General features: G+C 37.9%; 1 protein-coding gene across 2 annotated transcripts in view; it reads left to right on the forward strand.

Moving 5' to 3' along the window:
* magi3a (membrane associated guanylate kinase, WW and PDZ domain containing 3a) overlaps window positions 1-17,237 on the forward strand; it is a 200,525-nt gene that overhangs the window by 138,844 nt on the left and 44,444 nt on the right. For both annotated transcript variants that reach the window (XM_022677132.2, XM_022677131.2), the window contains exons 4-7: window positions 5,478-5,684; window positions 11,934-12,102; window positions 15,382-15,461; window positions 17,117-17,174. In XM_022677132.2, coding sequence (XP_022532853.2) covers window positions 5,478-5,684; window positions 11,934-12,102; window positions 15,382-15,461; window positions 17,117-17,174 — 514 coding nt within the window. The remainder of the gene's footprint in view (window positions 1-5,477; window positions 5,685-11,933; window positions 12,103-15,381; window positions 15,462-17,116; window positions 17,175-17,237) is intronic.

Genomic DNA, 17,237 nt, shown 5'->3' on the forward strand with positions numbered 1-17,237 from the left:
TATACTGTATATACTGTATATATTCCTGGAAATTCTTGAATGTAATTGTGTGAATGTGATTGTGTGTGTGAGATTGTGTATGCTTTCTAGGAATAGGAAAGGATAGTGTTGAGTCACTGCACAGTAATAACATACTTAGTCTCTGGAATGATATATGAGCCCTGGTGAATTGAATGTTTATTCATAGGTTGCACTTGTGTAGAGTGTGTGTGTGTGTGTCTCCTATTCACTGATAAGCACCAGGGTTATGTCTAATTCTGTTTTATTTTGCTTTATTCTCGTCTAAATGATTTACAGTTCATTGACTTTATAAATCCATTCATTCTGAAGGCTGAAGGAGAGGAAAAAACATTCAAAACAACAGCATTTCTAAGAACATTATTATTTATTAATGGCGTATAAAACCACCAATGTAGTAGTGTCCTCTCTTTCCTGGCTGTTAGATGGTTCATATAGAGCTCTGGAAAAAAATAAGAGAGCATTTAAAAATTATGAATTTCTTTGATTTTACTAAATTGAAAACCTCTGGAATATAATCAAGAGGAAGATGGATGATCACAAACCATCAAACCACCAAACTGAACTGCAAAAGCAGTGTGTAAGGCTGGTGGAGGAGAACATGAGATGCCAAGATGCATGAAATTAAAACTGTGATTAAAAACCAACCAGGGTTATTCCACCAAATATTGATTACTTCTGAACTCTCAAAACGTACTTTATGAATATGAACTTGTTTTCTTTGCATTATTTAAGGTCTGAAAGCTAAATTCTCATTTTCTGCAAATAAATGCTCTAATTGACAATATTTTTATTTGGAATTTGGGAGAAATGTTGATTCAGAGACTGAAGTGGTCTCTTATTTTTTTTTTTCCAGAGCTATACAGCTGAGTAGCTAAATTTTAAAATAAAATTATATAAAAGAGAGTTACTGCTGACAAATGACATCACAAATCTCAGAAGATGCCCCTCCCCCCATACTTTTTCACTTTCTTCTCCTCCCCTCTGATTCTCACTTCTCCCACTTGCCACCCGATACCTGGTTTCTGAGTAATGGCGAGTTTATGAGTGATTTATCTGGCCCAGCTGCTGCCACGTGACCAGGCTGAAGCCCTGTGCACGCTCACATCTGAGTTGTGGGTGGAGACGGAGGTGGAGGTGGAGGGCTGAGGCGTGATGGATGAGCGTGTGAGGAGCTGTGGCAGGGGAGAAGGCTGGCTGGAAGAGCGATAGCTTGGAAGGAGTTAATATTTCATGTTTCTCTGGGTTGTTTATCTGAGCTGGGTTTGTCAGTTTTTGCCCGTTTTTCCAACCCTGTAGTGAACTTTCTCATTTTTCTATGTTCTCAGAGCACAAACAAGGCTAACTGATGAGGACTGACTTCTGTTGGAAAAAAGACACATTAAAATATGATCATATTTTGCAATTAATACTGCGATAAGTTTTACCTTTATAAACTATTTCCAGATAGAGCTTGTTTTTATTACTGCAAAGAAGGCTGTAGTTTATTATTCTGTTTATAGCTGCCATATTGCAGTCATTCTTCAATATTTCTACCAGACATTCTATAATTTTAGTTAACATTTTAGTGTTTTTTTATTTTATTTTTCAATGTAACTTTATTGGCAGTTAGTTTTTAGAAGGATGCTTCATAGGGTGGTGAGAAATTGCAAAAATCTGCAGAGTTCTTTTGTTTTTCAATAAATTATTTCAAATTTTATATCTTTTTACCCCCAAATTTAGAAGGCAGATTACTCCCTCTTATTCATTAGGATTTAAAATTTAAAAAAGGCAAATCAGCTCTTCCTCCTGCCCCTCTGCTTCTAAACCCATACATCACCATGTGAGAGTGGAGTCAGCAAAAATCAGGGGGTTTAGTTCCCCTTTTAAAGCCACAGTATGCCATCACACGAGAGCAAATTTTACACAAGTCAAGACAAGTCATTCTTTTTAAATAAACAAGAAAATGTTAAGTTAGCTTAGCTTAAGTTAGCTAACATTACTATCCTAGCGCTGTACAGCTTGAGTCATCTTTCATTATAAAATCAGACAGTTTGTTAAGTGGAAGTTTATAAAATAAACTAATACAAAATGTGAAAAGTGATGCTGAACTGGCACCAGCAGAGTTTAGCTGCTTTATCTTTTAGCATCGTGGCTCCAGCCCTGGCAAGCCTGGCTGTTAGCATTGTGGCTAACCCACGCAAAACACTGCTGAGCTCAGCATCTGTTGGTGTGAGCATCATGGCTCCAACCTCCAACATGACCCACTGTGGAAACAGTGGTATATAATAATAAAAAGAAGAAGAAGAAGAAGAAGAAGCTGTCTGGTGTGAGAGTAAATATCTTCACATACTAGTGCATCAAAATGAGTATCAGTGAAAATTTACTACATTTCAGTCATTCAGTTTAAATTCAGGGACCTGTGGCTTCATTTCTGCAAATGAACGAACGTCTGGAGGTGTGTGGGCTGGACACGATAGCGCAGAAGCTACAGGTGTAAATAAATGTGTGTGAGAGCTGTGTGCGAGAGCTGTGTGCGAGAGCAGCGAGACTCACGGGGGATCAGGTAACACACACCACCGAGTTAGCAGCTCTCAGCAGTGGCAGTGTGTCAGTCTGTGGGAAAATGTGCTTCAGTGCCTGTGTGGCTTATTGGCTGCAGCTTCCTTTGAACTCTGCCTATCACACGCCAGCACGCAGCGTCCCCCCGGCGCCTGATAAACCACCAGCCCTCAGGAGCCCACAGACCCCTGCAGCTCCACCCGTGTGATTTAAGAAGCCTTATTATCAATACGGACCACAATGCACTTCTACAGCTGCTCAACAAAGACCTGGAAAGCCTAGAACTAGTGATATTCTATATTTATCCGCTTTGCAGTACTGTATCCTTCATCCACAAAGGGTTAAACTGAGTCACAGAGAACTGGAGAGACACTTCCAGACAATTCACGCTTCACTTCATGCTTTCCTCTGCTTAAGACAACTTTTATGGAGATGAGGAAGATTTCATTTTCCAGCAGGACTTGGCACACTGCCCACACTGCCAAAAGTACCAATTGATCTTATATAATATTCAAATTTTCTGAAACACTGATTTTTTCAGACAGCCTGCCACTGTTTTAGCTCACTTTATTTATTTATTTTTTTATGATATTTGGTATTTTTAAGTTTCTTTATTTTTATTTTTTATTTATTTTAGTTAACTTTTTAGTTTTTAATGTTGGTTTGTTTTAGCTGTTTTTTCCACATTTATTTTTAGTTTCTTTCTTTTCTTTTATTATTTTTAAGTATTGCTTATTTCTTTTTAACTCTTTTATGTGTTTATTTTTTATTTATTCATTTGTAGTTGAATTTTTATTAGTTCTGTTACCTTAAACGATTACTTTTACCTTATTTGTTTTATATCTTAATATCTTTTAATTATTATCCTTTTTTTTAAATAATTCTTATAACTTATTAAAATGTTGTTTATTTTTTTTATTACTTATTTTATTCTAATTGCTTTTCTTTTATTATTTTAAGGTATTGCTTATTTCTATTTTACTCGTTTATGTGTTTAGTTTTTATTTATTCATTTGTTAAAATTAAACTATTTTTATTAGTTATATTACCTTAAATGATTATTTTTACCTTATTTGTTTTATATCTTAATATTTTTAAAATTATTATAATTTTTATTACTTATACTTATTTTATTCTAATTGCTTGGCTGCATTGTAAATGAGGGCCATTCACAATGTACTCCGAGTTTAAATAAAGGTTGATTGATTTTATTAGCCATAATCAACAATAGTAAAATTCTCCCAGCACTCAGCTGGAGGCTGTGTTAAGGGTGTATTTAACACAGGAAAGCCTGAGATAGGATGCTCTGAGTTAACACACGGCTGCAATAGGGATGGTTTAATCACAGGCCCGCCTCCCTCCTGCCCGCTCCCGCACCGGGCGGAGTGGAGAGGGTAATTAATAGGTCTAAACTGACAAATCCCCTTTTGACATCTCCTGTTATTATTACAAGCCAGGCACTACATAAATTACCGGCGCAATAACGGCTGTGATTAATTCACACGAGGAGTTTCAATTAGGAATTTATTAAAGCCAATTCTGCTCCGGCAGTTTACTAAAAACAGCGTCTGACACTCGGCCCGGACGAGCGGCGCGAGGACGCGTGCCAACTGAGGGTGTAAATAATGCAGCGCAATTAACTTTTTAATGCGAGGTCTCCGACACCATGCTCACCAGCGGCGACTCTTCTGAAAAGATTCCTGTTTCATTCTGAAGCTCCAGCTTTTGCTGCATGTTTTATTATTTTTTTTTTTCAGGAAAAACTCCCATAATATCGTTATGCTTTGGTCTTGCCTTGTTGTTTCCTTCCTTTTATTTAGGCCTTTAAGCTCAGAAACAGGCTCTGTAGTGTAGTGTAGACGCTAGCGCTGCAACTAAGGATTATTTTGGTAGTCGACTAATCTGACGATTATTTTTTCGATTAGTCGATTAGTCAACGATTTTTTCTGCCCTGTCTTCCATCACTAAAAACAATATAATCAGCAAAACATGACATTTACATGGCATTTAAATACCTGAACGTTGTTTGTACTGAAGTTGAAATTACTGATATTTAGTGATTAAATATGTCATAAGCCATTTACTCTTTCTTCTCCCATTGCGTTACTTTTCCCAGCACTAATGCAGTACTATTACAAATTAACGATTAGTCGAGAATTACATTTGTATTCGACAAATTTAAATAATCGACATTGTCGAGAAATAATCGACATTGTAAAGAATCAACCTTTATTTTGTTTTGGAAATACACTGAGGGATTGACATGACAAATAATAATAACTACATTTAATTATTTAAAAATAACTGTAAATAAAAGATAAAAATAGATTAAAAATAAAATAATAGTAATAATAATAATAAAATTACAATTAAGCTAAAACTAACTTTTACATAGTACAATATAAAAATACAAATAAAATGAATAAATAATGAAAAATGAATAATAATAGCAATAAAACTAGTAGTTATAATTATAAAAGAAAATCAAAATAAGTAAAAAAAAAACAATAGTACAAAACTATAAAAAATAATACATACAAAATAAATAAATAAAATAAAGAACTTAGAGAAGAACTAAAATAGGAAATAAAAGTTAAGAATAAATAAGATTAAGTAAAGCAGGTACAGGATGTCTGAAAGTGGTTTGATATCTAAGTTTTACAGCTTTAGAGTTTCCTGTAGTGATTTTCAGTTCATTGGTGCTGTTCTGTAGCTAAATAAATGTTCCCAGTTTAGTAAAAACTCTTAAAAACCAGAGCAAGTCTGATAATTACTGTTATTTACATTCATCAATAAAGTGATGTGTTCTGGCAAATGATTGGAGAGTCTCTTATAAATAAAAACTAACCGGTGTGTTTCCTGTGTTTCCTGGTTAACCGTGGTTAGGTATTAACCGTTAGCTCTGCTCTGTTCTGCAGGTAATTATTACGGCACTCCTAAACCCCCGGCCGAGCCCAGCCCTGTCCAGCCTGACCTGGTGGATCAGGTGCTGTTCGACGAGGAGTTCGACTCTGAAGTGCAGCGCAAGAGAACCACCTCCGTTAGTAAGATGGAGAGGAAGGACAGCGCAGCACCTGAGGAGGAGGAAGAGGAGGAGCGGCCTGCGCTCGTTAACGGAGTCACAGGTGAGAAGAAACACCTCACAGGTAGCTGGGAAAACAGCGGCAAAAATCACTTTCACAAACAGACAACAGGTTCATCCTGAAAATGAATACAACTTATTATTGTGATTAGTGCACTATGCCAGAGGTTTCGTAAACTTATTTTAGACTGTAAACTAGACGTGTTATGCACACATATTCTAGAGCATCTCAAAACAATATTGAAAATCATAAAAAAAATTACTTTATTTCAGTAATTCAGTAAAAAATGTGAAACTCATATATTATATAGACGTATTAAACACAGAGTGATTGATCTATTTTAAGCGTTTATTTCTTTTAATGTTGATGATTATAAAGCTTACAGCCAATGAAAACCCAAAAATCAGTGTCTCAAAAAATTATAATATTATACAAGACCAATTGGTGCTTTTGGCAGTGTGGGCAGTGTTCCAAATCCTGCTGGAAAATGAAATCCGCATCTCCATAAACATTGTCATGCTTAGTAAGCTTTGTTGAAAACATGAGAGACTATGAAAAGCTGAAAAACATGCAGTGGTTCTCTCAAAATATGTAAAATTTCCAGTGGAGACCCTTATCCAACTTCTAACCCAACACCAAAATGGCAGCTCAGCTACTGTTTCATTTAGAAGTTCATAATTTAAGTACACAATAAATACCTGAATGTGATCTTGTTATAGCTCCTCCCTGATTATGGAGGATAAGTGGAAGGTGACTTGTGAGGACTTCTTACAGTCTGATATCCTACAACTTACATAACTTACAAGTTATAGGTTTTAAAAATAGTACTGCATTTTTTTTAACAACACTTTCCGCTCCCCTGAGAGAGTGACGTCATCAAATACACAGCTGTTCTAACTACAGAATAAAAGTCCTATGTCCTCCTGTCCTCGGGAGTATGCACTCGCCAGCAGAACTTACTTACTTACTAACTTACAAAGTCCAAAACTTGTATAGTTCATATTGAGAAAGGGCCTTGGGTTAGCTCAATCACACCATATGAACCCATTTATATTGGACTCACTCTGGAGCGCCACCTGGGGGTCTGACGAACCTGGAAGACATTCTCAAGTGGGTATTATTCTCCTCTCTGGAAGTTCTTTGCTTTTACTATTGTTGATGTGCGAGGCAGCCATATTGGATTCTGAACTCAGGGTTGGTGAGGATCTACTGATTTGGTTCTCCATTCTGTTACTCTGGCTCTATCCTTCCTCTCCTCCACCTTAAAGAAAACAACAGCATAAGTTTGTTTGGTTGCTGAGGTCAGCTCTAAACGAGACTGATCTGAGGAGGTAAATATTCACAGAGATAAATATCAGAAGGAGCTTGCTGGGTGAAGTGTGATGTGATGCTTTTTTCTGAGGGATGCTTAATCTTGTGTGGAGGGAGATTGCTGTGAATCTGCTGCTGCTGCTGCTGAGGTAATTTAAGCTGCCAAGTCCTGGTCTGAGGGGAGCTTTCAGTAGAAGTTGTTGAGAGTTTTGCAGTGTCATGCTGGAAAAAGCCAGATTTATTAACGAACTGCTGTCTTGGACATGTTTTTTCTCTCTCTTATTTTGGTAGAAAGATGCTATTTAGATGAACAGTGGTGTTAGTAGTGTGTGCAGTTTCAGAATTGAACGTGGATTAGGAGACTACTTCAGTTTCTGAATCAGTTTCTCTGATTTTGCTATTTATAGGTTTATGTTTGAGTAAAATGAACATTGTTGTTTTATTCTATAAACTACAGACAACATTTCTCCCAAATTCCAAATAAAAATATTCTCATTTAGATCATTTATTTGCAGAAAATGAGTAATGGCTGAAATAACAAAAAAAAAGATGCAGAGCTGTCAGACCTCAAATAATGCAGAGAAAAAAATAAGTTCATAAAGTTTTAAGAGTTCAGGAATCAATATTTGGTGTTTTTTAGTCATAGTTTTCGTACATCTTGGCATCATGTTCTCCTCCACCAGTCTTACACACTGCTTTGAAGAGGTAGAGTTACAGGTATACAGCAAATAGCCCTATTTGAGTAATGTTTAATCCATATTATGAGGAGCAAGAACTATTAAACTAAGTAAAATACAAAATAAAAATAAGAAAAATGTTAGAAATAAAGGTCAGTGAATCCAAAACATATTTTAAAAACTTTGAAAGTATCCTCAAGTGTCCTGCAGTCACAAAGACCATCAAAACATTACATTGTGATGAAACTGGCACTCATCAGGACTGCCTGAGGAAAGGAAGATCAAGAGTTTCCTCTGTTGCACAGGATAAGTTAATTAGAGTTACCAGCCTCAGAAACCAAAAGTTAACAGCCAGCTAAATGCTTTACATGGATTATTTTGGTTTGTTTAACAACATTTTTTTAAGTTAATACATGATTCCTTATGCGTTTTTTCACAGTATGAAGGAATATAATAACATATTTAATACATTTTTATTTACTGGTACTCTCTATGTTACCAAACGTCAAGTTTGGTGAATGTATCTATAAATGCAACCAATAGTTAGAGTAAAAATCTTCTTATTTAGAGCAAAAACGCATTTTTTTCTGAGAAATAGAGAGCTGGCAGTTACATGAAGAGCCTACAGGCAGATTCTCTCATTACTGCTGTAATGATACTGACATCAAAACAGCATTAGCTTCATGCTCAGGATACTGTTATGAAAATGTGTATCTGGTGTTAGGAATGCCAGGCTTGGCCGTGACTGATCATCAGGGTTTTTTTTGGGATCAGGGGGAGCAGCAGAAGTCAGAACTCAAGAGGACCTAGCAGACAACCCTGGGGTTCACCCCGCCCACACTCTTATTGTTTTAAGCTGCTTTCCAGCCTTTATTCGGCGTTCACCTCAGTGATTCATCACATTAGTGCTGAGCAGAGGGATTGGATTGATTGGAGAGCACTTATTCAGAGCGCTCTGATTGGCTCGCGGTCTGGAATAGGGCGTCCGCGCTGGTCCAGAGTGTAAAGGCCTAGGATCGGATTCAGTTGGACAGGATTCCTCACAGCTGTCTGCTGGTCTGTTTGGACGGGACTTCATTCTGCTGGCATTCAGACAATAGAGTAAGTGGTCGGGAGAGTTGAAAAGGGGCTGTGTTGCTCCTCTGAACTCCTGAGCCAAGTGCAAATGAAGAGGAGGCCTGATTCGCTCTGGGTTTTGGCCGAGGAGCTGCTTTTAATGACTAAAACGGCCTGGTTTGGAGCAGTTGATGTAAAGTACACTGTTTCTGCTGTTCTCTAGAGGTGTGTAAAGGTTTGTCTAGTCTGTGCAGTTGTTTTACTAGTGCATTTTAAAAAAAATAGAATATCATTAAAAAAAGATGCTTTATTTCAGTAATTCAGTTCAAAATGTACAATTTTATATATGTTATATAGATGTGTATAACACACAGAGTATGGCTTACAACCAATGAAAACCCAAAAGTCAGTGTCTCAGAAAATTAAAATATTATATAAGACTAATTGGTACTACTTTTCTCAAGTCCTGCTGGAAAATGAAATCCACATCTCCATGAAAGTTGTCAGCAAAGGAAACCATGAAGTGCTGTTTCAAAAATGGATCTTCATCCTTCTTTAATCTTTCTTTGCTATAACGATTTGTATGATTAGGGTCATTGTCTTGTTGCGTGACCCACGCTTTCTTGAGATTTAGCTCACAGACAGATGTTGTAGTATTGTTCTTCAGAATTCAGCTGATATAAATCAGAACTCATTGTTCTGTTGTCAGTGATGGCAGGTTGTCCTGGATCGGGTGCAGAAAAACAGACTCAAACCATGTAAAACTACCACCACCATGTTTTACAGGTGGGATAAGCGTTTTTATGCTGAAATGCAGTGTTTTTCCCAACATAATGCATTTAATTTAATACATATTTTGATGTCATCATTTAAAGAGCTGCAGCTTTCTCCTTGCATTCCTGCCATTCACACCATTGCTGTGCAGTGCCTTCGGGGCCTTCAGTTGCTTAGAAGGTACCTTGGGTTCCTCTGTGACCTTGTGCAGTATTACGTACATTGCTTTTAGTGTGACCTTTGTTGCTTGTCCACCCTAAGAGGGTAATAATGGTCTTAAATTTCTTAAAAAATCAGTTTGACGGTGGATTGGTAGAGTCCAAAGTTTTTAGAGATGGTTTTGTAACCTTTTCCAGACTGATAAACATCAACAATTCTTCTCCTCAGCTCCTCAGAAATCCCTTTTGTTTGTGCTTCGATACACTTCAACAAACACACTTCTACTTTAAAGTACCACTGTAGATCTCACCTTAACTTTACATCATCTTTTATTAATGATCTGCCTTTTTTCAGTCCTGTTTGTTCCTGTTGCATTCTCTCTCTCTCTCTCTCTCTCTCTCTCTCTCAGGTTTCTCACTTACTCCCCCTTTTCCTGGTGTATTGAGCGATAGAGCAGCACTGTTACTGTATATACCCTGGATGCCCTGTGAGTGTAAACTGCAGAAACTATTTCATGCATGTTGACGGTTCGACTCCGACTATAAAACGAAGCTTATTGTCAGCAGAATATAACGTGGGCGTTTTTATGCTCGACTCTTTTCTACGGTTTGTCTGCTCATGTGTAAGCAGCACATTTACATCCTGGCCTCCAGGCCTTCAGCAGAGGTAAGGCAGGGTCAGGCAGGCTGATGAAAAAGCTGGAGATAATAGCGCTCTCACATTTATACATAAAAGGGTGGGAAATGTGCTGATATATTATTATGGCAATTTACATTTAACATGACCCCCATGCTATTGTGAGTACCATAGGTATTAGCAGTCCTTCTAGAATACAGATTAACTGTTATATTCTGTTAGCGTACACACTGACATAGTCAGTCAAAAGTCACATGTAAATTGATTTGAACCTGCATATCGTATTTTTTGCACTATAAGGCGCACCGGATTATGAGGCGCATAATGCGACACTAGTAAGGAACAGGGGTGTCGCCATGTTTTTCTTCTAATTCAGCAGTAAAGCTAATCTAAGCTAAGGAAATTCTTAATTCTTAAAAGAAACATTTTCTTTTAAAGTCAAAACTTTGTGTTGGATGTTCATCTACACAAAAACATCTCTGCTTCTGTTTCTTTACAGTAAACTTTCTAATTTTCCAGATTTCCACTAAGGCTGGGTGCAGCAGCATTAGCATTAGCAGCTAACTGCTAGTAAATGCCGCCCATAAGCACTAGGACCTCGGACTGAGGAACCCTGAGTGTTCCGGTAAGACAGGGTGATATTAGCTAGCGGTTTGTCCAACGTAGCTTTATTTAACACAGTAAACATGCAGACTACAGTCCGATATAGTCACCTGTGAACAGTGGTTAGCGGCTAATGCTAATGCTGCTCCAGCAGTGCTATCTGCGGTTAGAAACAGGCAACAAGCTCAGAATATTCACCTTCAAGTGACAAAAGAGCTAGTGCTTAGCGCTAATGCTGCTGTTGAAGTAAACTGAAGTGTAATGCTGCACAGATTTTAAGTGCACTTACTGTATGTTGTGAGGTGTTATCTTGTTATCGAGCGAAGTTGAACAATGGCCACTTAACATTGTCACGTGTTAACTCATTATAACGCAAGGAAGGCATTACCACCCACAGTGGACAGTGCATTGGATGGTAATGATCGTGACCGGCGGTGTCTGGCTAGACACACCCACCCAGGTAGGGACTTGAACCCAAGACTCCAGCGCTGGTAAACAAGATATGACAAACTTTAAAAAAAATCTATTAACATTTAAAATTGTGGATTTCTCCAGATAATTTTAAATGAGTTGAGTTTAAATTAGCATATGTAGCATAATTAGCATATTTAAATAAAAGTTATTTGATTTATTATGATGAAAACACCATATTTTTGACATGTTGTCCACCATCACCGGCACGTCTCGTTTTTCTGGCCACAGGTTTGAGGAAGTGTGGGCAGGTTTGGCTGGCTGGACTTTGGGACACTCCCTTTAGCTTTAGCATTAATATGCAAATTCTCTCTCTCTCTCTCTCTCTCTCTCTCTGTCTCTCTCTCTCTGGCTCTGACTCCCTCTCTACTTTTCTCTCTCTCTCTCTCTCTACCTGTAGTCAGCAGGAGACCTCATTTAAGAGGGAACTGTTGGAGAAAGAGAGAGAGAGAGAGAGAGAAGGAGAGAGAGAGGAGAGCTGTACTGACTACGTAAGACCTGGATACCTGCGTTTGTTCACCTGCCCTCACAACTACTTCTCTCTCTCTCTCTCTTTTTTCTCTCTTTCTTTCTCTCGTTCTCTCTTTTCCTCCTGGTGCTGCAGAGCATAAAGAGGGCGTGGAGTGGAGGAGGGCCGTGCCCAGCTACACTCAGGCCGGCATGGCCATGGACTTCCGTGCCTGGGGGACGCTGCCGAGGGACGAGAGCCAGGAGCCCCTGCCCAAGAACTGGGAGATGGCCTACACAGAGACGGGCATGGTCTACTTCATAGAGTGAGTGATTTACCCCAACACACACCCTCAGCCTCATCCTCAGCGGGGTTCAGATCTGCTGATCATACTGCTGCTGGAAGAGTTTCAGCATTGAGTCAGTGCTTTATTTATCTGTAAGTGTGATTAACTGATAACTGGCTACAGAGAAAAGATAAATATCATGTGAGTTAATATCAGTATGTTTCACACTGTAAATACAAGGCATGAGCAATAGTAGACTGCCATGTTTGTGTATGAGAACTAAAAATATATATATTTAAATAGATTTAGTTGTTAACAAATCGTTTGCTGACTGATATGATACATGTGTATTGTTGCGTTCATGCAAAGAAAAATTTTCCTTTTAAAATCTGATCTAAATGTGCCAATTTCACATTTTTTAAATTTAAATAAAAGTGCTTCAAATATGGCTTAGATAGAATAGAATAAACAATATGTTATTTAATCAGCTCTTATCCAGAGTGTACAGTACAAGGTTATTTCTATTACAGACTTGGGCCAATAATGTAGTGTTAGGAGTCTAGCCCAAGGACTCTTATTGGTGTAGCCCAGAATAGGAATTGAACCCCAGTCTCCCACATAATATGATAGCTCACTGGCAGGTAGTGGTGTTATCCACTGCGCCACACCAACCACACAGATTTTGGAGATACTTTTTTTGTTTCCAGCAAATAAGTAGAAACTGTCCTCAAATATTTCGTTTTGTTTAGAATTTTCTCCTATAGAGAGAATATTGTAAAAAAAAAAAAAATACATTGGGTAAAAAATCCTCAATGATTAGACCAATAGAAATGCTCCAAAATTACATGGGATAAAATCTGTTTATGTAATGTAACATGTATGATATATATATATATCAATAGTATAAACTAGGGCTTCAGGATATTGAGAAAAAATACATTTCAGTAGTTTTTTTTTTGTGCAATATAAACTAAACTAGACATTTTCACAGAAAGTAAATGATCCAGAATGTCACAATAATAATAAAGCACTTTCTGTCTGAGAAGATTAAATTATATTGGACAGATATAATCTGTTGTTGGATTTAATGGAAAATGAAAATAGTGTAAACTTGCAATTAAAAAAAAAAAAAAGATTATTAATACAATAATTATTAATAAAACATTTTACTTTGATTTTTATTAATAATAAAATTCTTTAAAAATTGACAAAGGTTCTGTGTTTGAGTCACATGACTACACACTTTTCTTTATCCAGTATTAAATGAGATGTTACACTAAATCCAATTAATCTGGACAAAAATGATCATCTCTTGCTCTCCTTTTATTGAAAAATGCAGTTGACCTGTGATTTTAAGCGCAGATTATGTTTCACATTCGTCTCAGAAAATCATATTGTGACAAAAATTCACTTACTGCAAGCTACAATTTTTGCAGCGCTGATTACTGAAATGAATCCGGGAAGGACGCTGAAGCTTATTATTTTGTTATCGTTATGTTTTCCCTTCAAATTCAGCAGAGATTGGAGCTAGCGGCGTCCTGTTATTTACAGCAGCTGTTATTTCCTAGCTGATAGCATTGGTTTTTCTAGTAAATGCAGTCACTTTTAGTGTAAACGTACCATTTGTAACAAACAGACTCTGACAGCATCTGTGAAGAATAAAAGGATTATTGAAGCCATACACAGCTATTGATGTTGTTGTTGTAATGGCCCAAGCTGCTGCCGCTAAACAGTATCAGTGAAACCCCATTACCTGCAACTTCCTGCTGACTTTTGTGGGCTTATCTGGCAACCGATACTCGGCTACTTAGCTTTTCCTTGTCATTTGCAAAAGCTAAACAAACACTGGGCGCTGTGCAGAGCTGCTGAGTGGAGCAGAGTTTAGGTAAGCATGCTGCTCGGATGCAGGTGAGATTTGCTCACTTTACCTGCTGGGCTAAATAAGGAAGCAGCCCTAAATATCCAGGTTTTAAATAGGGCACTTTATGAAAAGCTGGTGAGCTGCAGTGCTACATTGAGCAGGCCTGATGTTGACGAGGCTGGAGGCTTGTTTTACATGACGCCAGAGGTTAATGCAAATCATACAGAGGGATGTGGAAGCAGAATGTGAAAAAGTTCTTCCTTTCTGCCTGTACAGATTCCCATACGTACAATTACAGGGAATTACTTCATATCCGAGTTTGCTGCGCTCCGTTTAAACAGCTATCGTTGTTAGCATTGCCCCAGGTTAGCGATATCAGGTGATAACAATTAGGCCTGTCACAATAAATACATTCTCGACTTATCGTTCAATACATGAACATAACCTCGATCATTTTAATAATCGTGATTTCATCCATTGTGTTGGCACTTACATATATTATGTGACTGTGGGCTTGATCTCAAAACATACCTTTATTTAAAAAAAAAAATATGGAAAAATCAACACCCAAAACAAACTTAAAGAAACATAGAAATACATAGTAGTTTATAGAATTAAACAACAATGTTCATTTTACTCAAACATAAACCTATAAATAGCAAAATCAGAGAATCTGATTCAGAAACTGAAGTGCTCTCTTATTTTATATATTATATATTATGGAAGCATAATATATATCAAAGACTGTGTATAGCTGGACAGAGCATCGTCTCTCAAAAGTGAAGCCACCACAGGTCGGGCGCCCCCTGCTGTTCGGCTGCAGAAAGCCGTGTAACCCCACCCATCCCCATAGGTTTCAATGGCAAAACAGAACAACTTTCAATCACATTTTTTTCTAATATACTGCAATGTCTACCTCCATTATTTAAATGCAGCAGCTAGTGTAACCTCTGCTTATATTGTCCAATTTTTATATCCCACAGAATTCGGTTTTTAAAACGTTTTTCAGCTCTATTTAAAAAGGTGTGGTTATGGTTAACGGGCTGGTTATGGGCGGGACCAATAACAGACCGTCAGCTCTGCTCCGAGCCGCTCTGCAGCCTGTGACCTCGAGGCAGCCCTCAGGGGCGGGGTTATTCAAATGAGTAGGCTGTCTCTCCACAGTCTTTCTCCCTCCTCTGGTCTCTACTGCGCTCTACAGACTCGGGTTTCAGGATCGCCAACATGGAGGAAGATTTTGGCTTCATTTTCATTGAACGAATGGGAACGGAGACACAGCGTCCATCTTTTTTTACAGTCTCTGATATATATATATATATATTAATGTCACATGTTAAATGTTCAGTAGAATGACTCATATGCAGTAGTAGATAAGAAGCAGGCTGTGATACATGAATGCTACAGTAATAAGCTACAGTAAGCTGCTCTGTGTGTTTCTCTTTTCTTTTTTGCTGCAGTCACAACACGAAAACTACGACCTGGCTGGATCCGAGGATGGCTAAGAAAGCTAAACCTCCGGAGAAATGTGAGGAAGGAGGTGAGACGGATGATTTTCTACCAAACACAGTAAACAGAACATGCACAACACAGAAACTCCCTCACTGAGAAAACCACGCTGCCAGTTTGCTGAGGAATTATTCTCCAAACCGAGACACACAGGAGAACATATCCACCGTTGGTGTTGACACCACACAACACACAATGGTGGCACACACACACACACACACACACACACAGTGTTTTTGTTCCTGGCACACACAGTACAGCCAAACAGACAGGCGGGAGCTCACAGAGCACTAAGACATTCCAGTCCTGCTCTGCGTTTGCTTACTAATGATGTTCTGGAACAGCAGGCCAGAGAACTCATCAGTGTACCATCCTTCCCCGACAAGTTCTTGCACCCCTCTTGCATGAAGGGTGTGTGTGTGTGTGTGTGTGTGTGTGTCACACACTCCTGCATTCCTCTCACACTGCAACAAGTCACTATCTCACCACCTGATTTATCTTTCTTACCCCTCATCCAACTCTTTTTCTTGCTTTCAATAAAGTTGGGCAGTATAACCACTAATAAATACTAGTGCATCTCAAAATAATTAGAATATCATTAAAAAGTTACTTTAGTATTTCAGTAATTGAGTTCAAAATGTGAAACTCATATATATATATATATATATATATATAAATGTATTACATTTATTTGATTTATTTTAAGTGTTTATTTCTATAAAAACCCAAAAATCAGTGTCTCCGAAAACTAGAATATTATATACTCTAAGACCAATTGGTACTTTTTTTTGGTATCAGTGTGGGCAGTGTGCCAAGTCCTGCTGGAAAATGAAAATTAAAAATCCGCATCTCTATAAAAGTTGTAATCAGCAGAGGGAAGCTGTAAGATATGAAGTGCTGTAAGATTTTGTGGGAAACAAAACACTGCACTGACTTTAGACTTGATAATAAAACACAGTGGATCAACACCAGCAGATGACAGACATGACTCTTTATCCAAACCATCACTGATCATCAGTAAATTTTACATTTCATTTAAAATAAATCAAGGGAAGCAGAGTCTGGAGGAAGAGTGGAGAGACACACAGTCCAAACTGCTTAAAGTCTAGTTTTAGTTTATTTTTGGTTTTATTGTCCATGTCCAATCGTATAGTCATTAAAATTTGCCTTGAAGGCATGGAAAAGTCATGAAAAAATCATGGAAATGTATTGGTTAAAATGTTTATCAACCCTGCAAAGTGTAAGAAGGGTAAAGGCTGGAACACATACTTTATCTGAGACTTGTAAAGCCATCTAACAGCATTGTCCTTAAAAAACAACCATTATTGCAAAGCCCTTGGAAGGCTGAACACGCTTGAAGGAGAATGCTAAGTACCAGTTCTCTTATGTAAACTATTTTAGCAATACTAAAAGAGTAAGGCTGATGATGCAATCTAGGATTCTTGGCCACGTTTTAATCAAAAATACATCAAACGCACATTTTATCCATATCAGAAACCTGTTCAAACCCTTTTTCTCTCCTCTCATCTCGTCTCTGTCTCACCTCCCTCTCTACCTACCAAACAGATCATCCCTCTTTTCTCTCGCATCAGATAAGTGAGCAGAAGATCTTGACCCTTCATGCTGCTCTAAAACCTCCTCATTGATCTGCTTTTTCCATTGATCCACCTGTCTGTTCCTCCACAGAGCTGCCCTACGGCTGGGAGAAGATTGAGGACCCGCAGTACGGCACCTACTTTGTGGAGTAAGTATTCTTCTGCTTTTATCAACCAGCTAGTAAATATTAGCATAGCAACACCACAGCAAC

The sequence above is a fragment of the Astyanax mexicanus genome, chromosome 13 (assembly GCF_023375975.1).
Source record: "Astyanax mexicanus isolate ESR-SI-001 chromosome 13, AstMex3_surface, whole genome shotgun sequence".
NCBI classification, from domain to species: Eukaryota; Metazoa; Chordata; class Actinopteri; order Characiformes; family Acestrorhamphidae; genus Astyanax; species Astyanax mexicanus.